At 46.7% G+C, this 25,975-nt stretch overlaps 1 protein-coding gene across 4 annotated transcripts in view; it reads left to right on the top strand.

Moving 5' to 3' along the window:
* LOC134922808 (uncharacterized) overlaps nucleotides 1-25,975 on the top strand; it is a 338,146-nt gene that overhangs the window by 181,901 nt on the left and 130,270 nt on the right. For all 4 annotated transcript variants that reach the window (XM_063920697.1, XM_063920699.1, XM_063920696.1 and 1 more), the window contains 3 exons: nucleotides 6,678-6,877; nucleotides 14,630-15,033; nucleotides 20,478-20,632. In XM_063920697.1, coding sequence (XP_063776767.1) covers nucleotides 6,678-6,877; nucleotides 14,630-15,033; nucleotides 20,478-20,632 — 759 coding nt within the window. The remainder of the gene's footprint in view (nucleotides 1-6,677; nucleotides 6,878-14,629; nucleotides 15,034-20,477; nucleotides 20,633-25,975) is intronic.

Raw genomic sequence — 25,975 nt, 5'->3', positions numbered from 1 at the left:
GCCCTAAGAAGAGCTTTTTTTGAGAAGAAAAGTGAAGACTTCAAGGGCTGCAGCTGTGTGTACATGTCTATTGACATTCACTGCTGCAGCTCCATCTCTTCCCAGCGGCGCTGTACACTCCCGAGCCCTAGTTGCCGGGTAACTACAGCAGGAGGCTCCGGTTTTCTTCTGAGTCGGGCACACACAGCGGGGGCTCTCCGGGATCGCGTGGCCGCGCTTCGGGAGGTGGTGAGTGGGACCCGCTCGCGGGACCCGTGCTTTATCGCGATCGCTGGGAGGCGGGCCGCATGCGCTGGCAGTGGACACTGTGGCAGTACAGGCGATCCCACTAGATCACTAGGGCATGGGTGCAGGTCAGGTTTTCTCTTAAAACCTTGTTTTTGTGTATAGCCCGCAGTACCTGGTGGTTTTGCCAGCAGAGAGGATAAGGCTTAGACCTGGAGCCCCTACCCCAGCCCCAGGACGCCATTTCCAGCAAATGTTCCCGCCCTGGAGCTGCATATCTGTCTCTCTCTCACTCCCTGTCAGTGTTTGGGCGCCATTTCTCTCAGCTACACCGTTCCTGGGACTGCTTGGGCAAATCCTCCTTTGTAAAGCCACCTGGTTGACAGCGCTGTGACTTTACATGACCCTTAAGTATTCTACATGTCAGTTAGACAGTGTTTGTTAAGAAAGAGTTCATTTAGTCAGGGTTCTCTGGTACAAGTACCCTGTGATATACATCCAGTTCTTACTGTGCAGTGTTATATCTATTGACTACTTAGCTATATATATAAGCTGGTCCAATGCAGTATTATTGTTAGTAATAACCTCTGTATTGTATAACTGTGACTATATGTGTGTGCATTAGCTTGCTGAGTGGTTTCCATTTCGTGTCTCTCACTCAACTTGCAATCCCTATATTCTATAACCTGAGGGGGCTTGGTGCGTCAGGTTTTATAATTATATAGTATTTTCACAAGATATACTTTAATACGTATTTTTCTCTGTGATTTTAGTCACCATATCTCTCCTGTATCCCTGCTTGTGCTGACTACACTGCGCAGGGGTTTGGGCAAGAGGTATTGTGTTGCTGACAATTGTACTGAGTTACCTGATACTGCAAGTTATATCATGTCTGCTTCTGAAGGTAACGGTTCTGGGGCTGAACACACTGCCGGTGTTGCTGAAGCCACAGATCCCTATGAGGAGACCATAGCAGCTGTGGGCTCTGGTTCTGGGGGTTCCTTGCCCCCCAGTGGGACTGTGGCAACGGGGGTGCATAATGACCCACCGTGGGCTACTTTCTCCACGCTTCTACATACGCTAGTTACTAAACTAACGCCCCCTATGGGACCTCCTATGCCGGTGCAACCGTATGTGGTCCCTGCAGCTAACCCGCCGTGGGCGGATAATTTGTCTGCTCAATTGAAGAAGTTGAACCAGTCCTTGACTACTAAAAAGTCTGACCCTCGTTCGCCTAAGACCAAGGGGTCCTCTAAGCGAGCTCTTATCTCCTCACAATCCACTGCTGTCACTGACACCTCGTCTGATGAAGATGGCGCTTACACTGACCCCACAGATTCTGACACAGATACTGCTGAGGGGGTGGGTAGTTCACATGTGGATGTTCCTGATCTTTTGGAGGCTATTAAGTTTATTTTACAGATTACGGATGATCCCGAGCCATCCGCCCTCCTAAGAAACCAGATAGGTTCAAGCGTCAGAAGGTGGTTAAACAAGTTTTACCTCACTCTGACCACCTAGTGGATATACGTCAGGAACCCTGGGGAAACCCGGGAAAGAAGTTTGTGCCTCAAATGAAGATGCTGGCTCGCTATCCCCTCGCGCCAGAGCTGTCTAAAAATTGAGAAACGCCTCCTCCAGTAGACTCACATGTGGCTAGGATGGTGGTTTCCTCAGCTCTACCTGTCACTACCGTCACGTCTCTAAAAGAGCCTACGGATAAACGTGTGGAGGGTTGTCTAAAATCGATTTACACCCTCACGGGTGCTGCACAAAGGCCCACTATTGCAGCAAAATGGGCTGCAGAGGCTATTGAAGCATGGGCCCTAGAGTTAGAAGCTGAAATCTCTTCTGACCATGCTAGACAATGCTTGTCATATATTGTCACAGCTTCTCACTATATTAAAGAGGCGGCTTCTGATGCCGGTATCCTAGCAGCCAAGGCCTCTACTACATCAGTCCTGGCTCACCGGATATTGTGGCTGAGATCCTGGTCTGTGGATCTGGATTCTAGAAAAACCCTAGAGGTACTCCCATTCAAGGGAGATATTCTGTTTGGGGAGGACTTAAATAAGATAGTGGCTGACTTGGCTACTGCCAAAACTGCCTGTCTGCCAAGTACCACTCCTTCTGTGTCGAAGGCTAAAGGTACGTCCTTTCGCCCCTTTCGTCCTTCAGGTAAAGCAAAAGGTCAGGCGTACAACAAGCAGGCCCGCACTTCCAAACCTGGTAAGCCGAAGCCCAAAAGAGCCTGGGCTGCCCGTCAGCCAGCTTCCAAGACTGATAAGCCTGCCGCATGACGGGGCGGGCCTCCCCTGGGGGATCCCAGGGTGGGGGACCGGCTTCTAGGGTATACCCAGGAATGGTTGAAGACCACTTCAGATGCCTGGGTACGGGAAGTCGTCACTAGAGGTTACGCCATAGCCTTCAAAAACCGACCCCCTCATCGATTTTGCAGGACAGACGTCCCGTTGGACCAGACAAAGGCAAACACTCTACATTCGGTGGTACAGACCCTCCTGAAAACAGGAGTCATAGTACAGGTGCCTCTTGCTCAGAGGGGCCGGGGGTACTATTCTCCGCTGTTTCTGGTCCCGAAACCGAATGGGTCCTCCCGGCCCATTCTCTACCTCAAGGCATTGAACAGGTTTGTGAAAGTTTCCAAGGTCCGTATGGAAACCCTTCGCTCTATAGTTCTGGCCTTGGAACCTGGGGACTACATGGTCTCCCTGGACATATAGGATGCTTACCTGCATATTCCTATAGCAGTGTCACATCAGCAATACCTGAGGTTTGCGATTGGCAACCTCCATTACCAGTTTCGGGTGTTACCTTTAGGTTTAACTACGGCTCCGCGAGTCTTCACCAAAGTTATGGCAGTGATGACGGTGGTACTCTGCCGTCAAGGGGTCAGGATACTGCCGTATCTGGACAACTTGTTAATCCTGGCAAATTCCCCAGAACTTCTCCTACGTCATCTGGATATGACTGTCCGGTTTGTACAAGCCCACGGGTGGCTCATCAACTGGAAGAAATCCGCCCTGGTCCCTGCTCAGAGCATGGTGCACCTGGGAGCGCTATTGGACACACAACCAGTGGTTGTTCTTGTCTCAGGAGAAAGTCCTGACACTTCAGGACAGGATTTGTTGCTTCCTTTCTCGTCCGCAAGTGTCGATACATTCGGCGATGCAGGTGCTGGGCCTCATGGTATCAGCATTCGACATGGTGGAGTATGCTCAATTCCATTCTCGCCCCCTCCAGAGGCTGATTCTAGCCAAGTGGGACGGCCTACCTCACCGTATCAGGTCTCGCATGATCTCATTGACTCCGGAGGTCCGTCTGTCATTGCACTGGTGGCTCCAGGACCAACGATTGTGCAGGGGCCGTCCCTTCTGGATATCCGACTGGGTCCTGTTGATGACAGATGCCAGTCTCAGAGGTTGAGGAGCAGTCGGACAACGCCACCACAGTGGCTTACATAAACCATCAAGGCGGCACTCGAAGCCGTTTGGCAATGAAGGAATTCTCACGGATTCTACATTGGGCGGAACACCATCTACCGGCCATATCGGCAATATTCATTCCGGGAGTCCTGAATTGGGAAGCGGACTTTCTCAGTCGTCAGGACGTACACGCCGGAGAGTGGGTCCTCCATCCAGAAGTGTTTCAACTCCTAGTGGAAAAGTGGGTCCTTCCAGATGTGGATCTGTTGGCGTCTCGACACAATCACAAGGTTCCGGTCTTCGGAGCAAGGACAAGGGATCCTCAAGCAGCATTCGTGGATGCGCTGGCGGTGCCGTGGAAGTTTCGGCTGCCGTACGTGTTCTCACCGGTGTCACTCCTGCCCAGGGTAATTTGGAAGTTCAAGCAAGAAAGAGGAATTCTGCTTCTTATAGCTCCAGCGTGGCCCAGAAGGCACTGGTTCTCAGACCTGCAGGGCCTATCGTCAGAGCGTCCAATTCTACTTCCACAATGCCCAGACCTCCTCGTTGAGGGCCCCTGTGTCTACCAGGACCTAGCCCGGCTGTCTTTGACGGCGTGGCTCTTGAAGCGTCCGTCTTAAGGGCTAAAGGGTTTTCTGAGGTGGTCATTCAAACTATGTTGCGGGCCCGGAAACCGGCTTCTGCTCGGATTTACTATAGAGTCTGGCATTCTTACTTTTGTTTGGTGCGCATCTAACAATTATGATGCTTCCAAGTTTAGTATAGCCAAGTTGTTGGCCTTTCTTTAGCAGGGCCTGGACTTAGGCCTGCGTCTGGCCTCCCTCAAGGTTCAAGTATCTGCCTTGTCGGTGTGGTTTCAGAGAAACATTGCGACCTTACCTGATGTGCATACCTTTACTCAGGGTGTGTTGCGTATCCAACCTCCCTATGTCCCGCCTGTGGCTCCTTAGGACTTGTTGGTGGTTTTGGAGGTGTTACAAGAGTCTCCGTTTGAACCTCTTGGTTCAGCTGATCTTAAGTGGCTTTCCTTTAAGGTGGTGTTTCTGCTGGCTATTGCTTCAGCTAGAAGAGTGTCGGATTTGGGTGCCTTGTCTTGTAGTTCCCCATATCTGATATTTCACCGTGACCGGGCGGTTCTTAGGACTCGTCATGGATATTTACCTAAGGTGGTTTCTTCGTTCCACCTTAACCAGGAGATTGTGGTTCCGGCACTTGTTTTTCCTGATCTGTCTCCCAAAGAGCGGTCTTTGGATGTGGTACAGGCTCTCCGTATCTATGTGAAGAGAACTGCTTCTGTTAGGAAATCTGATTCTCTCTTTGTGCTGTTTGGATTTCACAAACGGGGCTGGCCTGCTCACAAGCAAACTTTGGCCAGATGGATTAGAATGGTGATTGCACATGCTTATGTGAGGGCTGGTCTATCAGCTCCTGCTCACATTACGGCCCATTCTACTCGGTCTGTTGGACCTTCTTGGGCGGCCCGCCGTGGTGCGACCCTTGAACAATTGTGCAAGGCGGCTACGTGGTCCTCTGTGAACACGTTCATAAGGTTCTATGCCTTCGATACTGCCGCTTCCCAGGATGCTTCCTTTGGACGCCGGGTTCTTGTGCCCGCTACAGTGCGTCCCCTCCCATAAGGAACTGCTTTAGGACATCCCCTATGTCATTCCTTGTGGAGCCCAGTGTACCCCGCAGCAGAAAACGAGTTTTATGGTAAGAACTTACTTTTGTTAAAACTCTTTCTGCGAGATACACCGGGCTCCACAAGGCGCCCACCCTGATGCACTTAGCTTCTTTGGGTTGGTATGGCATTAGCCGCTGACACTTTTCCTGTCGTGAGAGTGTGGTGTATGTGGCTACTAACCGTTGTCGTCTCTTTTCCTGCAACTGCATTGGGCTGGTTAACTAAAAACTGAGCTCCTGTGCAGGGAGGCGGGGGTTATAGAGGAGGCGGTGCTATGCATTCTGGGTACAGTCAAAGCTTTTGAGCCTGTTGGTGCCTCGGATCAAGATCCTACTCTACACCCCTATGTCTTTCCTTGTGGAGCCCAGTGTACCTCGCAGAAAGAGTTTTAACAAAGGTAAGTTCTTACCATAAAACTCGTTTTCTCGCACATCTACGATCAGGTGTGAATTAGACCCATAGTTATGATATCTGATAATAAAAAAATAACAGTTATTTAATATATGACCAAAGCGGAAAAGTTGATTGCTGCAGCAGTTATGCATCTCATTATAGAATATCCTCTAAATAAATTGTGTGATAGAGATATGATTACAAATTTATTTGTGGGGCACTTGACAGCGCCCACCCGCATTACACTGCGTGCTGTCCATTCTTCTCTTTGGGAGTCCCAGTCTCCCAGTGGTATGAAAGTAATAGAAAAAAAACGTAATTATATGATTCATTTTTGTGTTATGTTGACTTTCTTTCTTTAACAAAACCTTTTCTCCAACCTGTATTATTTCCTGTTTGTAGTATATAAATGCATTGTGTGCTAACCCAGAGGTTCCCAAACTGTGTGCCGTGGCTCCCTGGGGTGCCTCGGGACACTTGCAGGGGTGCCCTGTGTTGGTGGTCCAGGACCAATTCAAATTATTCATGGTCAATATAATAGGCAAAACCAGTGCTGGTGGCTGCCAGTCATAAAATATGTGGCCAAACAGAAGCAAATCTTGTCCCTCACCACACAACTGACCCTAAGGATGACATATAAATAAACGAAATCTACTTAATGTAATATTTCTTTCTAAATTTCTCAATAAGAAATTTTTGGCCTAGGGGGGCCGTGAAAAAAATTCTGATATTCTAGGGCGCCATGATTCAAAAAAGTTTGGAAACCACTGTGCTAACCTAATTCTTTAATCTTAATTATTCTTGAGAAGGATAATGTATTTTCTAATTATTCATTTAAACCTTTAGCTGGGAAACATACAATGGAATTACAAACGATTCAAATTATACTGTAGCACATTGTTTATTTCACATTTCATTATTTGTAACCTCAGATTCCCATCCAGAAAGGAATGCATTATTTACAAAGTGTTATCCGGATCTCTACATTTACTTCAAAGAAAGAGGAATTGAATTCCGTATGTTTGATCTGCGATGGGGCTTAAAGGATGGTGTCAGCAATGACCACGTGATGGCGCTCCTACACCTAAAGACCCTCCAGGAATGCCAGGAAGCAGGACACACTGCTTTTTTTGTAAGACCGCAACTTCATTTCCCAGCAAAGATATACAGCAGATTGTGTACTTGCTAGGAGTATAATATCCATAGATGCAGAAGACAAACTATGCTACAGCACAAACCCTACTTCTCCACCCTTTAGTCAAAAATGTTCACAATTTTCCTAACCTCTGTTGTTGGTTAAAGACATTTGTTAATGCAATTAGCGTGATGCAATCTACAAAGATAAATAAAAGAAGAGGCGAGTGGATAAAGATGTTATGTAACAATTTTCAGAAAAATTAGTTTTTTTTGAATGGATGAAGGTGTTATAACCTACGGATCATAGTAACAATTGGCCTGATTCAGGTCCCGACGTTTTTGCTGCTTCAAATGCAAAGTACCTACTGTATGTTTGGTACTTTGCGCATGTGTAGGGCCCGTATTGCACATGTGCAGTACGGGTCCTGCATCGTTAGATGCAGACAGCTGCAGATGTCAAGTGATTAACAGTTTGCAGCTGTTTTGGGGCAGAGAGGGAGTAGCGACGGCAGCTTTTCCCCAAAATGTTATGTGGGAGCGCTGTGGCCAGGGTCTCTGTCTTCCGATAGAGATTTCCTAGCCTCTTGGAAGGAGCTGCGGCAGCCGGCCTGCGTGACCTCATAGGACACTCAGCCAGCTGATGGTGTTGCAGATGATTCGATGATGCGTACTCAGACACAGCACTGGATCACATATGCATGCAGGAGGCAGCTGCATATACCAGGCGCAACCTGCTGCATTGACATATCTGAGCATCGCTTCTTTTTCTAAGTAAGCAGCGATGCTCTTTCCATCCACATCTGAATCAGGGCCAATGGTAGTTTGGTAGTTACTGATATATATTGTGGCTAAAAGTGCTATGTCCAATTCTTAAGTTCTGTAATTGCTATTTCATTGTAAGGGGGAATTCAATTAGCCCTGTTAGTAATGGGAGTAAAAAGTGGGGAAAGGGGGGTAGCTTTGTGCTTCAATGCCTGGGACTTAGAGACCCTTTTTCTCGCCTGTTTAATTAAACCGTTTTTTGGGCGTTAACAGTCACACAGTTCCTGGGATAAGTTCCCGGACCCATGTGCTAACATGGGGCCTAATTCAGATGTGGCAGATATAACATTTGCAGATAGAGTTAGATTTAGATGGGTTCTATTGTTTCTGTGCAGGGTAAATACTGGCTGCTTTATTTTTACAGTGCAAATAAGATTTCAGTTTGAACACACCCCACCCAAATCTAACTCTCTCTGCACATGTTATATCTGCCCCTCCTGTAGTGCAAGTGGTTTTGCCCATTAGCTATCAAATTTGCTGCTGCGATCAGGTCTGAATTAGGCCCATGGTCACGGCACACGAAAACAAGTTATTTATTTGGGATTCATTTGCGGGTCTGTTCAGACCCGAAAAGAAAATAAGAATTTACTTACCGATAATTCTATTTCTCGGAGTCCGTAGTGGATGCTGGGGTTCCTGAAAGGACCATGGGGAATAGCGGCTCCGCAGGAGACAGGGCACAAAAAGTAAAGCTTTAGGATCAGGTGGTGTGCACTGGCTCCTCCCCCTATGACCCTCCTCCAAGCCTCAGTTAGGATACTGTGCCCGGACGAGCGTACACAATAAGGAAGGATTTATGAATCCCGGGTAAGACTCATACCAGCCACACCAATCACACTGTACAACCTGTGATCTGAACCCAGTTAACAGTATGATAACAGCGGAGCCTCTGAAAGATGGCTCACAACAATAATAACTCGATTTTTGTAACTATGTACAAGTATTGCAGATAATCCGCACTTGGGATGGGCGCCCAGCATCCACTACGGACTCCGAGAAATAGAATTATCGGTAAGTAAATTCTTATTTTCTCTATCGTCCTAGTGGATGCTGGGGTTCCTGAAAGGACCATGGGGATTATACCAAAGCTCCCAAACGGGCGGGAGAGTGCGGATGACTCTGCAGCACCGAATGAGAGAACTCCAGGTCCTCCTTAGCCAGGTTATCAAATTTGTAGGATTTTACAAACGTGTTTGCCCCTGACTAAATAGCCGCTCGGCAAAGTTGTAAAGCCGAGACCCCTCGGGCAGCCGCCCAAGATGAGCCCACCTTCCTTGTGGAATGGGCATTTACATATTTTGGCTGTGGCAGGCCTGCCACAGAATGTGCAAGCTGAATTGTATTACACATCCAACTAGCAAAAGTCTGCTTAGAAGCAAGAGCACCCAGTTTGTTGGGTGCATACAGGATAACAGCAAGTCAGTTTTCCTGACTCCAGCCGTCCTGGAACCTATATTTTCAGGGCCCTGACCACATCTAGCAACTTGGAGTCCTCCAAGTCCCTAGTAGGCGCAAGACACCACAATAAGCTGGTTCAGGTGAAACACTGACACCACCTTAGGGAGAGAACTGGGGACGAGTCCGCAGCTCTGCCCTGTCCGAATGGACAAACAGATATGGGCTTTTTTGAGAAAAAAACCACCAATTTGACACTCGCCTGGTCCAGGCCAGGTCCAAGAGCATGTTCACTTTTCATGTGAGATGCTTCAAATCCACAGATTTGACTGGTTTTAAACCAATGTGTTTTGAGGAATCCCAGAACTACGTTGAGATCCCACAGTGCCACTGGAGGCACAAAAGGGGGTTGTATATGCAATACTCCCTTGACAAACTTCTGGACTTCAGGAACTGAAGCCAATTCTTTCTGGAAGAAAAATCGACAGGGCCGAAATTTGAACCTTAATGGACCCCAATTTGAGGCCCATAGACACTCCTGTTTGCAGGAAATGCAGGAATCGACCGAGTTGAAATTTCTTCGTGGGGCCTTCCTGGCCTCACACCACGCAACATATTTTCGCCACATGTGGTGATAATGTTGTGCGGTCACCTCCTTTCTGGCTTTGACCAGGGTAGGAATGACCTCTTCCTGAATGCCTTTTCCCTTAGGATCCGGCGTTCCACCGCCATGCCGTCAAACGCAGCTGCGGTAAGTCTTGGAACAGACATGGTACTTGCTGAAACAAGTCCCTTCTTAGCGGCAGAGGCCATAAGTCCTCTGTGAGCATCTCTTGAAGTTCCGGGTACCAAGTCCTTCTTGGCCAATCCGGAGCCATGAGTATAGTTCTTACTCCTCTACGTCTTATAATTCTCAGTACCTTAGGTATGAAAAGCAGAGGATGGAACACATACACCGACTGGTACACCCACGGTGTTACCAGAACGTCCACAGCTATTGCCTGAGGGTCTCTTAACCTGGCGCAATACCTGTCCCGTTTTTTGTTCAGACGGGACGCCATCATGTCCACCTTTGGTAATTCCCAACGGTTTACAATCATGTGGAAAACTTCCCCATGAAGTTCCCACTCTGCCGGGTGGAGGTCGTGCCTACTGAGGAAGTCTGCTTCCCAGTTTCCATTCCCGGAATGAAACACTGCTGACAGTGCTATCACATGATTTTCCGCCCAGCGAAAAGTCCTTGCAGTTTTTGCCACTGCCCTCCTGCTTCTTGTGCCGCCCTGTCTATTTACGTGGGCGACTGCCGTGATGTTTTATCCCACTGGATCAATACCGGCTGACCTTGAAGCAGAGGTCTTGCTAAGCTTAGAGCATTATAAATTTACCCTTAGCTATATTTATGTGGAGAAAAGTCTCCAGACTTGATCACACTCCCTGGAAATTTTTTCCTTGTGTGACTGCTCCCCAGCCTCTCGGGCTGGCCTCCGTGGTCACCAACATCCAAAACTGAATGCCGAATCTGCGGCCCTCTAGAAGATGAGCACTCTGTAACCACCACAGGAGAGACACCCTTGTCCTTGGATATAGGGTTATCCGCTGATGCATCTGAAGATGCGATCCGGACCATTTGTCCAGCAGATCCCACTGAAAAGTTCTTGCATGAAATCTGCCGACTGGAATTGCTTCGAAGGAAGTCACCATTTTTTTACCATGGCCCTTGTGCAATGATGCACTGATTTTAGGAGGTTCCTGACTAGCTCGGATAACTCCCTGGCTTTCTCTTCCGGGAGAAACACCTTTTTCTGGACTGTGTCCAGAATCATCCCTAAGCACAGGAGACTTGTTGTCGGGATCAGCTGCGATTTTGGAATATTTAGAATCCACCCCTGCTGTTGTAACAGTATCCGAGATAGTGCTACTCCGACCTCCAACTGTTCCCTGGACTTTGCCCTTATCAGGAGATCGTCCAAGTAAGGGATAATTAAGACGCCTTTTCTTCGAAGAAGAACCATCATTTCGGCCATTACCTTGGTAAAGACCCGGGGTGCCGTGGACAATCCAAACGGCAGCGTCTGAAACTGATAGTGACAGTTCTGTACCACGAACCTGAGGTACCCTTAGTGATAAGGGCAAATTTGGGACATGGAGGTAAGCATCCCTGATGTCTCGGGACACCATATAGTCCCCTTCTTCCCGGTTCGTTATCACTGCTCTGAGTGACTCCATCTTGATTTGAACCTTTGTAAGTGTTCAAAAATTTTTTAGATTTAGAATAGGTCTCACCTAGCCTTCTGGCTTCAGTACCACAATATAGTGTGGAATAATACCCCTTTTCTTGTTGTAGGAGGGGTAATTTAATTATCACCTGCTGGGAATACAGCTCGTGAATTGTTTCCCATACTGCCTCCTTGTCGGAGGGAGACCTTGGTAAAGCAGACTTCAGGAGCCTGCGCAGGGGAAACGTCTCGACATTCCAATCTGTACCCCTGGGATACTACTTGTAGGATCCAGGGGTCCTGTACGGTCTCAGCGTCATGCTGAGAGCTTGTCAGAAGCGGTGGAACGCTTCTGTTCCTGGGAATGGGCTGCCTGCTGCAGTCTTCTTCCCTTTCCTCTATCCCTGGGCAGATATGACTCTTATAGGGACGAAAGGACTGAAGCTGAAAAGACGGTGTCTTTTTCTGCAGAGATGTGACTTAGGGTAAAAAACGGTGGAATTTCCAGCAGTTGCCGTGGCCACCAGGTCCGATGGACCGACCCCAAATAACTCCTCTTCCTTTATACGGCAATACACCTTTGTGCCGTTTGGAATCTGCATCACCTGACCACTGTCGTGTCCATAAACATCTTCTGGCAGATATGGACATCGCACTTACTCTTGATGCCAGAGTGCAAATATCCCTCTGTGCATCTCGCATATATAGAAATGCATCCTTTAAATGCTCTATAGTCAATAAAATACTGTCCCTGTCAAGGGTATCAATATTTTTAGTCAGGGAATCCGACCAAGCCACCCCAGCTCTGCACATCCAGGCTGAGGCGATCGCTGGTCGCAGTATAACACCAGTATGTGTGTATATACTTTTTATGATATTTTCCAGCCTCCTGTCAGCTGGCTCCTTGAGGACGGCCCTATCTATAGACGGTACCGCCACTTGTTCTGATAAGCGTGTGAGCGCCTTATCCACCCTAAGGGGTGTTTCCCAACGCGCCCTAACTTCTGGCGGGAAAGGGTATACCGCCCATATTTTCTATCGGGGGGAACCCACGCATCATCACACACTTCATTTAATTTATCTGATTCAGGAAAAACTACGGTAGTTTTTTCACATCCCACATAATACCCTCTTTTGTGGTACTTGTAGTATCAGAAATATGTAACACCTCCTTCATTGCCCTTAACGTGTGGCCCTAATAAGGAATACGTTTGTTTATTCACCGTCGACACTGGATTCAGTGTCCCTGTCTGTGTCTGTGTCGACCGACTAAAGTAAACGGGCGTTTTAAAACCCCTGACGGTGTTTTTGAGACGTCTGGACCGGTACTAATTGTTTGTCGGCCGTCTCATGTCGTCAACCGACCTTGCCGCGTGTTGACATTATCACGTAATTCCCTAAATAAGCCATCCATTCCGGTGTCGACTCCCTAGAGAGTGACATCACCATTACAGGCAATTGCTCCGCCTCCTCACCAACATCGTCCTCATACATGTCGACACACACGTACCGACACACAGCACACACACAGGGAATGCTCTGATAGAGGACAGGACCTACTAGCCCTTTGGAGAGACAGAGGGAGAGTTTGCCAGCACACACCAAAAACGCTATAATTATATAGGGACAACCTTATATAAGTGTTTTCCCTTATAGCATCTTTTTTATATATTTCTAACGCCAAATTAGTGCCCCCCCTCTCTGTTTTAACCCTGTTTCTGTAGTGCAGTGCAGGGGAGAGCCTGGGAGCCTTCCCTCCAGCCTTTCTGTGAGGGAAAATGGCGCTGTGTGCTGAGGAGATAGGCCCCGCCCCTTTTTCGGCGGCCTCGTCTCCCGCTCTTAACGGATTCTGGCAGGGGTTAAATATCTCCATATAGCCCCCGGAGGCTATATGTGAGGTATTTTTAGCCAAAAATAGGTTTTCATTGCCTCCCAGGGCGCCCCCCTTCCAGCGCCCTGCACCCTCAGTGACTGCCGTGTGAAGTGTGCTGAGAGGAAATGGCGCACAGCTGCAGTGCTGTGCGCTACCTTAAGAAGACTGAGGAGTCTTCATGCCGCCGATTCTGGACCTTCTTCTTGTTTCAGCATCTGCAAGGGGGCCGGCGGCGAGGCTCCGGTGACCATCCAGGCTGTACCTGTGATCGTCCCTCTGGAGCTAATGTCCAGTAGCCAAAGAAGCCAATCCATCCTGCACGCAGGTGAGTTCACTTCTTCTCCCCTAAGTCCCTCGTTGCAGTGATCCTGTTGCCAGCAGGACTCACTGTAAAATAAAAAACCTAAGCTAAACTTTTCTAAGCAGCTCTTTAGGAGAGCCACCTAGATTGCACCCTTCTCGGCCGGGCACAAAAATCTAACTGAGGCTTGGAGGAGGGTCATAGGGGGAGGAGCCAGTGCACACCACCTGATCCTAAAGCTTTACTTTTTGTGCCCTGTCTCCTGCGGAGCCGCTATTCCCCATGGTCCTTTCAGGAACCCCAGCATCCACTAGGACGATAGAGAAATCCCTGTTAAATGCAGCCTGCAGGCTGCCTTCATGGACTAATTGACTAGCCCCGGGGGATCAGTTAGCCCGCAATAAATTACAGCAGCTAATTGCATTTCCTCCTAAATATCTCAGTTTCTTCTAAATGTAACATAACACCGTCATTTACTCACCTCTTCAATTGTTCTTTAGGTTTTACTTAGTTTTGAGATGTTGCTATAACTTCAGGTTTTTTTTTATTACCTCTATTAATATTAAGGGATACGTTTAATTTGCTGGCTGTCAGGATGCCGACGCCGGAATCTTGACAGCCGACAATGTCGCCAGCCGGAATATTGGCACTACAAGACTATTCCCACTTGTTGGTGTCCACGTCACCCATAGAGTTGGAATACAGTATATACTATGGTGAGCGCATAAAGTCTCTGAGCCCGCAAGGGGACTCTTTGCACTCACCCCACTGCCGGCATACTGGCAGCCGGGATGCCGCTGCTCAGTATATTGACAGCCGGCATCTTGGCCGCCGGTAAATCATACTGAGTCCAATATAAAATCTATGAATGTTATTGCTATACAAGGAGATTATGAGAGCTTCCCGTGTGATGTTTTCCCACAACCAGTGAAATGCTTTACGGACAATGTAGGTTTTTGAAATTTACGGTGTCATTTTTTACGCCTCTAGGAAATCAAGATATAGTGGTTAAAATAAATGTTATATGCAGCCGCATGTTTTTGGCACCCGCCAGTACATACCAGGGTACCTCCTATTGACAGTCATACTCTGTGTTTAATGGTTACTGTGGCTTCTCACTAATTGGTTGTCTACCTATAGTGTTTTTTAGGCCAGAAATATGACAAAGTGACTGTTCCGGCTACATTAGCTAAAGAAACGTTTGAAGGAATTAAAACCATTTTACAAACCATGAAAGCGGCAAAGCAATGGATTAACAGTACTGGTACAATAAATCCAAATGGAGTTGATGAAACAATCTCCACTGTGAAAGATGGTGGGACCTCCTTTGAGTCAGACAATCATCAAATTGCTACAGGAGAGAAGACAACGCCAGGTTTTACCGAATCAGATGAGACACTTGTAGAGCCGGATGAAAAAGACATGTTTGCTTCTGCTCAGAATGAAATATCACTTAAATATGATAGGGCTCTCGCCCACCTAACTCAGTGGTTTAAACTAGATGAAAACTGTGTACCTAGCGTGTATAGACTTCAAACCATTAGGTAAATATACCTGTCAATGTATGGTGAGGTTTTGAAAAGTGCAGGGAAAATATGTGTGTTTGTTGGACCTTATTCAGTAAGGATTGTAAAATTTGAGATTTGCAATCCGGCCGATTATCGAATGACTGCGCATGCACAGCGTTCGCATTGCGCACGCATGAGCAAAAATAGCGTCAAACATTGCGTACAGATCGTGATCGCAATGCAGCCGCTGTTTGACAGGATGCTGGCGTTTCTGGGTAGAAACCTGCCGTTTTCTGTGTGTGTCTGAAAAAACGGAGGCATGCCGAGGTGTTTTTAAGGAGGGCCTCTGACCTCAGTGATGACCACTTGCATCGCAAGAATTGTGGACGAGTTTGCCTGGTGCAGATGGGAAAAAACTTCAATGTTCCGGTAAATGTGCGATGGATTTGCAATTTCTGCAATGGGCGTTTTTTCTCTATTTCTGGGTGGCAACTGTTTGATCGCAGTAACTGCTTTTTAGCAGAAATGGCAATCCTTACTGAATAAGGGTGGTCATTCTGAGTTGATCGCAGCCAGCAACTTTTAGCTGCTGCTGCGATCAATAGTCCACGCCTATGGGGGAGTGTATTTTAGCTTAGCAGGGCTGCGATCGCTTGTGCATCCCTGCTAAGCTAAAAAAATTCCAAGCAGAAGTAGACTGGGGCTGAACATACTTACCCTGTGCGATGGTTCCAGCGATGATGGGCCCGGCGTTGACGTCACTCCTCCGTCCGCTGATGTCCTGGACACGCCTGCATTTTACTCACCACTCCCCGAAAACGCTCTCCAACGGTCCGGATCCGCCCATCCACGCCTCTTTCCTGTCAATCTTCTCAGCGGTCACCGCTGCGACCACTTCCGTCGGTAGCCGCGACGTAACCCGGGTCGCTGGGCAATGTCTCACACGCGCACAGCGCCCGCCGTAGCGAAAAACCGCTGCGTGCGAACGGGTCGGAATGACCCCCAAGGTCCATTGTACTATTGACTTAGTTGTGATGAATGGGAAGACACCAGCATAACCTTAAAAAACAGCATGTTAAGCCTCATGTCGTAATATTCAATCTAGCATAAAATTATGATTTACTTATTTAGTAACATTTATGTAACAAATGCATATTCTGCAACGCTTTTCAGAGATATTTAACGATTCACATCAGTCCCTGCCCCAGTGGATCTTACAATCTATAATCCCTACCAAATGTACACACAGAAACACTAAGGTTCATTTTTGTTGGGAACCAATTAACCTATCTCTATGTTTTTGGATTGTGGGATGACAAAAGTACCGTGGTGCATGTGTAGTGCGATTGCAGTTTGTGTGCAGTCTACGAATAATCTCTCAGTTGCGTGAACATCGGCATTGTGTACAAATCTGAAACAGGCCCTAGGTCATTTGGAAGCAGACTTGAAACCTGTGTCACATTTAAAGTAAACCAACTGCCCACATACAGTGGATTAAACCTTTTTGAGTCTCCAAATGTTTCTCATCCTATCAAAGAACATCACTTTACAAAATTGTCACTAGTCCTTGTAAATCGATAGGCTGCATTCTCAGGATTATTGTTTCAGGACCTTGTATTTTTTTTGGGCTGTACAGTATCTACAGTAGGTGTATAGATGAGTGTGTAAAGGAGACTGCAATTCCACCTTACACAACAGTTGAACACTGTATACTCTGGACCCTGGTCTGAATTTACACAAAGATATTCATTTCTGTAAATCCAGGACGCATAGCATGCCTACCCTAATCCTGATTCTAACTCATAACTAACCCCAAACCTCATCCTAACCATAACCCCTAATCCTCATACCCTAACCCTCAACCCAATCTGCTAAATCCTACACAACCCTAATACCCTAACTCAAACCACTACACCACCACTGATACCCTATCCATAATCCCCTAACCCAAACCCCATAAATTAACCCTAACACCCTAACCCTAAATTTTTCACACTTAGTACAATAAAGGTGGATGGCCCTTTCCTCGTTACTCTTTGCATATGACACACAATCCTGAATTTAAAGAGTGCTAGGGATTAGAAGGTTGCTGTGAGGTGGCATCTGCAGTGGGGGCTGTGGTGTGGGCACAAAATACTGGTGGTGTGATGGGTTAGGGTACATGCACAGTAATATGTGTGTAGTGTTCACTCTAGGAGTGAAAAGGGGCAGGGCGCCGGACTCCGGGGGCACATGTGCGCGCGCGGCCACGCAAATTAGGGGGCGTGGCCACGCTACATCATTTTAGGGGGCGGTGCGGCCCACAGACGCTACTATAGAGAGCGTCTGTGGCCGGTGACGTCACTGTTGGGGGCGTGCCCAGCACCTCCGTCGGGTCTGGGCTTCCCCCAGCCCTCTCCCTATGCGTGAATGGATGCCACGCGCATGCGCACGGCATCTATACACGCCGGGAGGGCAGGAAGCGGGCGGCTGTTCTAGCAGGGCGCCGCAAAAGGGGCAAGGCGGGTTTTTCCTGCTAAAAAACGGGCAGGGCGCGGCGCCCTGCTAAAACAGCCTAGAAAGAACACTATGTGTGACTGTGAACACACACACACACACACACACACACACACACACACACACACACACACCTTTTTACACTATAAGATTTATTTGTAATAGTAGGTCGGTAGTGGACAGAACTGCCTTGTATTACAAGTGTCTAACATGCACAGTGCAGACAACGGGACTTTGAGGTTACGGGCGAGTCTGCTTGATGTCATAAAGGTAGTTGCGCAGTGCTACATTTGGACAGTCCAGATTTCTTTGTGGGGCCCACCCAAGGGCCCCTTGGGACCCATTGGGCCCGAGGCAGGCACCTAGGTTGCTCTGTGGGAAATCTGGGCCTGACCGGAGGAAACCGACACAAGCATGAGGAGAGTATACAAACACCACACAGTTATGGACATGGTGGAAATCAAACTCAATACCTCAGTGCTCTGAGGCAGTGCTAAACATTGTCCAAAACATGCTTCCCAAAATGGAATAATACAGAAATGTAAGACATAAAAGTAAACAAAAACAACCTCAATATTACGGTAAAAATATTCAACTGAAATACTTATTAATTATGAGATGGTCTCTAATTAAAGTGAATACTCACTAGCTTCACATATCCAAAAAGACTTTTGCATAATTTGTGTTCGTTTAACAAACTCAATAAAGTAGCAGCTCTTTTAGAGGTCTATTTATTAACATAATTTTTACTAAAATAATGTTATAAAGGATGTTTTCACACCCTTTTCACATTATTTTAAAATCACCTGGATGTATTAAAGGGAATTTGGAGCAGTCATGAAAAACTGCTCCAAACCCTTTAATTCACTTTTTTTTTAGTAACCCACATCACATTCCCCATTGGGGGTAATTCTGAGTTGATCGCAGCAGCAAGTTTGTTAGCAATTGGGCAAAACCATGTGCACTGCAGGGGGGGCAGATATAACATTTGCAGAGAGAGTTAGATTTGGGTGGGTTATTTTGTTTCTGTGCAGAGTAAATACTGGCTGCTTTATTTTTACACTGCGATTTAGATTTCAGTTTGAACACAACCCGCCCAAATATAACTCTCTCTGCACATGTTATATCCCCCCCCCCCCCCTGCAGGGCACATGGTTTTGCCCAACTGCTAACAAACTTGCTGCTGCGATTAACTCAGAATTAGGCCCATACTTATAATAGGAAATGCGATCTGGCCACATTTACTAAAAAAAAATTGAAAAAATACCGCAGTGTGCCCTGTGATGATCACAAAGCAGCACTGCGATAGGGAGCAATTTGCCCAGCTTTCTCTGCCCCTGGCAGAGATAGCTGAGCGGGACCCTGCTCCAGTGATCAGCTCTGTGTAAGAAGTAAAAACAAAAGAAGTTAAAAAACAAAAGAAAACATACTCACCTGTCCAGGGAGCCGGTATCCGCTGCTCGGTGAACGCTGCCGGGCGCCGGGTCCCCCATATTCTGCAAAGTGACCCCGGTGCAGTAAAGTGGTGCTGCAAAGTGGCAGCGCACTTTACAGCACCAGGGGTGACTGCAGCACACAGGATCCGGCGCCCCGCAGCCCAGCAGAAGCAGCGTGGATGGGCTGCCAGGACAGGTGAGTATATTATCCTGGTGGGACGGGGGGCCCGCGGGGCGTGGGGTAGTCGCGATGGGTGGGGGGGGGGGGGGTCGACCGGGCGTTAATAACCCGATGATGCTGCGAAGAGGCATTGCAGGGACAGAACATGACCGCAAGCTCTGTCCATGCATGCGATAATTGATACATCCCTGCGATGTAATCCGTTATCGCAGGGCGAGTTTGGGTGATTTTATCACATGACATCCGCATCTAAGATGCGGATGGTGATAAATAGGTCCCTTAGTATTAATGTTGTTGAGCCTATTTTGACCTTTAGACATACAGTATCTGACTAATATAACCATAAAAAACACTACTTACTCCTGATGCTGTCAATTAATTAGTACATTAATCCAACAATTACACTCATCTCATTTATCCCAATATGAAAATGTTCTCCCTAATAATCCCTAATAATACATATATTTCATAAATCTGTTTTTGTCTCCTGCTGGATTAACTAAGCCTTGTAAGGGGGATTTATTTTATGAGACATTGAGAATGACCTGGGCCACACTTCTATCAGGGCCTCTGCTGACTGTAACTTTGCTCTTTGCATAATTAGGGCCTGATTTATAGGTCTATTCATGAAGCAGTGGAGAAGTGAGCTAGTGGAGAAGTTGCCCATGGCAACCTATCAGCATTGAAGTAACATGTATAATTTGCATACTATAAAATAATACAGAGCAGCTCTCCACACTTTCCACTGCTTCATGAATAGACCCATTAGACCTGATCGCTGCTGTGCGAATTCGCAAGGCGGATGATTATCAATCGACTGTGCATGCACACAGATCATAGTACACATGCGCGAGGCCAAACTGCGAAAAAATCCAGTGACTTTTTTGATCGCTAGATGTACGCAAGTTGATTGATAGGAAGCCGACGTTTGGAGGTGGGGGGGTGGTAACTGGCCGTTTTCTGGGAGTGTCAGGAAAAACGCAGGCGTTCCCAAGCGTTTACAGGGAGGGTGTGTGACGTCAGCTCAGGCTCCAATCAGCCTGATTCTATCGCATTGTAGAAGTAAGTCCTGGGCTATGCATAGACTGCACAGACTGGAAAAATCATTGCTTCTTGGCTCCCAATCATATACCGTAATACATATAGGGCACATGTGATTTGTTTTCAACACTTTACTTATAGGGCTATGTCTTAGTGGGAAGAATGCCAAGATATGTATTTGCAGCTACTATCTGTAGCATTAAAGCAAATATGGTTATACGCTATTAAATTAAACTATAGCTTATATCTACACCAAATACAGTTGCAGTATGACATTAGGTTAAATGTTTCAGCAAATGTTCTTAGTCTCTTTCTTCAACTTGCAGCACATATCATGGAGATGTATTCAGCAGGGACCCGGGACGCCGTCAGCAAGCTAAAAGTAAATGGCTAGTTACGATGCAAAAGCTATATGATATTCTGCAGGAATACGGCCCATTGGTGCTGGGGTATGAGGCAGCAGGGAACCTCCTGAAATCAGGTACATGGAAAATAGCTGTTACTCATTTTTTGATTGTTTCTAGGCTATAAATATGATTTATAGCAGAATTAACGTAGATCTTTATATAAATTCAAATGTACTTAAAATCAAATAGGAACAAAGATTTGTTGTAATGAAAATCATGAATACTTCATGCAGCTTAGGGTAATTAGGTCGACAAGACTTAGGTCGACAGTCATTAGGTCAACCACTATTGGTCGACATGCACTAGGTCGACATGGTCATTAGGTCGACACTGCCTTTAAGTTGACATGAACAAGGACGACATGGAAAAAGGTTGACATGAGTTTTTTACAAAATTTTTGTATTTTTTTGAACTTTTTCATACTTTACGATCCACGTGGACTACAGTAGGGAACGGTAACCTGTGCCAAGCGCAGCGAGGCACCTTGCCCGAATGCGAGGGGACACGGTGCACTAATTGGGGTTCCCCGTTACTTTATGAAGTGAACGACACCAAAAAAAGGTAAAACAACTGATGTTGACCTTTTCCCATGTAGACCTTGTTCATGTCGACCTAATGACCACGTTGACCTAGTGCATGTCGACCAATAGTGGTCGACCTAATGACTGTCGACCAAAGTCTTGTCGACCTAATGACCCATACCCCTTCATGCATCCTACCTATAAACTAGGTGGCGGGAGATATAATAAATTCTAGATTTATACTAAGGGAGTCCTGGCTTGCCTAGGATTGTGGACTACTCTCAGTCTCAGCTGGCATTGAATGTAGCATTCCCTGTGGTGCTTCATATAGTACACTAAAGCACTGCATAAGCCACGGTGTATAGCACCTACAGGATGTGGTTGTACAATCACTTTGTCAGTCTCACAGTGAGGCCTATTTATCATAAAACAAGCATTCCTTATCTTCGCTAATCTTGTCAATTGGGAAAGCTTTTGCATGTTATTTTAGTTTAAACCCTGCCAGTATTGTAAGTTGGATAATGAAGGGAATGTGTAACTGTCAATAATTTCTATTTTTCTCTGACTCTCGTTGTAGCATCCGTGGGGTTGTACAACACAATCGATATCAGTGATTATAACAACTACAGTATATTGTTGTACAATCTCTTAGCTGATCTGACTGTGTATATCACTTATGATGTGGAAGTGCCAGTATGTAGCTGATCTCATTGGCAACACAGGAGTTTAGTATAACTTTAACCTCAAAATGTAGGGCCTAAATCACAGTTGTACGCTATGACAATGTTTTCACAATTGATCGATTATCGGTGGTGTGGGCAATTGAATTGCATTTATGGTCGTAGTGAGGATTCAATTGCAAGTGATTGACTTGGAGCGGCCATTTTGTGGGAGGTAACTGGGAAAGGTAGCAAAAATGTGGGCATGTTGGGACTGTTTCTGGGGCATGTATCAGCTGCCGGCTGCGATGTTTTACACAGGAAACACGTCTCCTGCGTCTCAGTTGTGGCTCCCATTCTGAGTGTATATAGACTCACTCAGAGAGTCAATGGGGGTAATTTAGAGTTGATCGCAGCAGCAAATTTGTTAGCAGTTGGGCAAAACCATGGAGGTCATTCCGAGTTGTTCGCTCTTTGCCGATTTTCGCAACGGAGCGATTAAGGAAAAAATGTGCATGCGCATGGTACGCAGCGCGCATGCGCTAAGTATTTTAGCACAAAACTTAGTAGATTTGCTCACGACCGAACGAAGATTTTTCATAGTTGAAGTGATCGTAGTGTGATTGAAGTGGGTGTTTCTGGGCGGAAACTGACCGTTTTCTAGGAGTGTGCGGAAAAACGCAGGCGTGCCAGCATAAAACGCAGGAGTGGCTGGGGAAACGGTGGGAGTGGCTGGCCGAACGCAGGGCGTGTTTGTGACGTCAAACCAGGAACGAAACGGGCTGAGCTGATCGCAATGTAGGAGTAAGTCTCGAGCTACTCAGAAACTGCTGAGAATTATTTATTTGCAATTCTGCTAATCTTTCGTTCGCTATTCTGCTATGCTAAGATACACTCCCAGAGGGCGGCGGCCTAGAGTGTGTAATGCTGCTAAAAGCAGCTAGAGAGTGAACAACTCGGAATGAGGGCCCATGGGGGTAATTCCAAGTTGATCGCAGCAGGAATTTTGTTAGCAGTTGGGCAAAACCATGTGCACTGCAGGGGAGGCAGATTTAACATGTGCAGAGAGAGTTAGATTTGGGTGTGGTGTGTTCAATCTGCAATCTAATTTGCAGTGTAAAAATAAAGCAGCCAGTATTTACCCTGCACAGAAACAAAATAACCCACCCAAATCTAACTCTTTCCACACATGTTATATCTGCCTCCCCTGCAGTGCACATGGTTTTGCCCAACTGCTAACAAAATTCCTGTTGCGATCAAATTGGAATTACCCCCCATGTGCACTGCAGGTGTGGCAAATATAACGTTTGCAGAGAGAGTTAGATTTGGGTGGGATATATTGTTTTTGTGCAGGGTAAATACTGGCTGCTTTATTTTTACACTGCTATTTAGATTTCAGTTTGCACACACCACACCCAAATCTACAGGCCCGTACACACTGGCCGATATATCGGGCGTTCTTTTGAATGGCCGATATATCGTGGGTCCGTCGGCCAGTGTGTACGGCCGATACGTCTGTGAACTCCGTCGTTCACAGACGTATCGCGTCGGCCCCGCAGCACAGTCGACGGCCAATATACCGATATATTGGTGCGTCGCTGTGTGTGTACGGGACGGTCGGCCAACCGCCCGTACATATGCTGCGGCGGCCGGCAGTGATTGTCAACTGAACTAGGCGGGCGTGTGTACATGCCCGCCCAGTTCATGACGTCAGTCCCCGACGGATCGGGCAGTGTGTGCTCAACACACTGCACACTGCCCCGATCCATCCATAGATATATCTGCTGATCAGTTGATCGGCAGATATATCTTCCAGTGTGTACTCACCTTAACTCTCTCTGCACATGCTACATCTGCCCCCCCCCCCTACAGTGCACATGGTTTTGCCCAACTGCTAACAAATTTTGCTGCTGCGATCAACTCTGAATTAGGCTCAATGTTTCCCGCTGCTGCAAATGTATATGCAGTTGCGGGCAGCTGCGAAGGCTCCTGTGGGTGTCTCTATACAAATCCAGGCGGCTGTTACGTTAGCATATTTGGCACAACTTCTGAGTCAAAAAATGCAACTATGAATCTGGCCCATAGTCTGTAATAGGACACAACTTTTGGCTAAGTACATAAATGCAGATTAACTGCAGAAATATCTCCCTATAGGATAATCAGGGCCGGTGAAAGGTCTCCCTGCACCCTAGGCAAAGCTTCAGCCTAGCACCCCCTAAGCTGTAAACCCCACCACCACCACCACCACCACCTCTCGGAGGAGAGATGCAGAAGGCCACTAAGTGGGCTGGGGTGAATTGCATCATTATACATATACAGAGAAAAGAAACAACACTCAAGGGAGGATTCAATTGTTTATAAAGTCGGTTGGGTGTCTGTTTTTTCCCTGTCTATTAGATAGGAAAAAACAGACACCCAACTGACTTTTCAAACAACAGAATACCCCCCAAGGACTTTTAAATAGATAAATATATTGTAAACAGTCACAACATTTTGTGACTTTGTTCACAATGTACTTTCACTGTAAAAGCCCTTGAGTGCCACCTATTAATGATATACTGTATAATACTGTATATGGGGTCTGGTAGGGATATTTAATTGGGGTTGGGTATGGGATGCCGCTGGTCAGAATATCGACAGCAGCATCCCGACCACCCTAATACCGACATTCTGAATGAAATTAATTAACCTTATCCTTTATCCTTATCCTAACCCTCACCGCAGCCTAACCCTAACCCTCCCTAGCATACAAACATTCAGGATCTTGGCTGTCGGGATTCTGGCGTCAAATATTTGTATGCTCCTTATTGTGTTCCATGCCTTCATCTAAAAGTTCATTACTGATCTGCATCCAGGGACATCCATCATTTTGTTAGATGAATTCGGTGGTGCCCTCCAGTGGCCAGCGCCCCTAGGCAGCCGCCTAAAGCTGCCAAATGGTAGAGCCGGCCCTGAGGATAATGCTTACTTGTAAACAACATTTTAGGATAGATATATATATATATATATATATATATATATTAGTGATGTGCACCGGAAATTTTTCGGGTTTTGGATTCGGTTCCGCGGCCGTGTTTTGGATTCGGACGCGTTTTGGCAAAACCTCCCTGAAAATTTTTTGTCGGATTCGGGTGTGTTTTGGATTCGGGTGTTTTTTTTTACAAAAAACCCTCAAAAACAGCTTAAATCATAGAATTTGGGGGTCATTTTGATCCCATAGTATTATTAACCTCAATAACCATAATTTCCACTCATTTTCCTTCTATTCTGAACACCTCACACCTCACAATATTATTTTTAGTCGTAAAATTTGCACCGAGGTCGCTGGATGACTAAGCTAAGCGACCCAAGTGGCCGACACAAACACCTGGCCCATCTAGGAGTGGCACTGCAGTGTCAGGCAGGATGGCACTTCAAAAAAAATAGTCCCCAAACAGCACATGATGCAAAGAAAAAAAGAGGCGCAATGAGGTAGCTGTGTGACTAAGCTAAGTGACCCAAGTGGCCGACACAAACACCTGGCCCATCTAGGAGTGGCACTGCAGTATCAGACAGGATGGCAGATTTAAAAAATAGTCCCCAAACAGCACATGATGCAAAGAAAATAAGAGGTGCACCAAGGTCGCTGGATGGCTAAGCTAAGCGACACAAGTGGCCGACACAAACACCTGGCCCATCTAGGAGTGGCACTGCAGTGTCAGGCAGGATGGCACTTCAAAAAAATAGTCCCCAAACAGCACATGAAGCAAAGAAAAAAAGAGGCGCAATGAGGTAGCTGTGTGACTAAGCTAAGCGACCCAAGTGGTCGACACAAACACCTGGCCCATCTAGGAGTGGCACTGCAGTTTTCTAGCGAGAGGATGAGTGCTTCCATCCTCATGTGAAGCTGAACCACTAGCCATGAACATAGGCCAGGGCCTCAGTCGTTCCTTGCCACTCCGTGTCGTAAATGGCACATTGGCAAGTTTACGCTTCTCCTGAGACGCTTTTAATTTTGATTTTTGGGTCATTTTACTGAACTTTTGTTGTTTGGATTTTACATGCTCTCTACTATGACATTGGGCATCGGCCTTGGCAGACGACGTTGATGGCATTTCATCGTCTCGGCCATGACTAGTGGCAGCAGCTTCAGCACGAGGTGGAAGTGGATCTTGATCTTTCCCTATTTTACCCTCCACATTTTTGTTCTCCATTTTTTAATGTGTGGAATTATATGCCAGTATCAATAGCAATGGCC

Source organism: Pseudophryne corroboree, chromosome 1 (assembly GCF_028390025.1).
Source record: "Pseudophryne corroboree isolate aPseCor3 chromosome 1, aPseCor3.hap2, whole genome shotgun sequence".
NCBI lineage: Eukaryota > Metazoa > Chordata > Amphibia > Anura > Myobatrachidae > Pseudophryne > Pseudophryne corroboree.
This window is presented reverse-complemented; position numbering and strand designations above follow the sequence as displayed.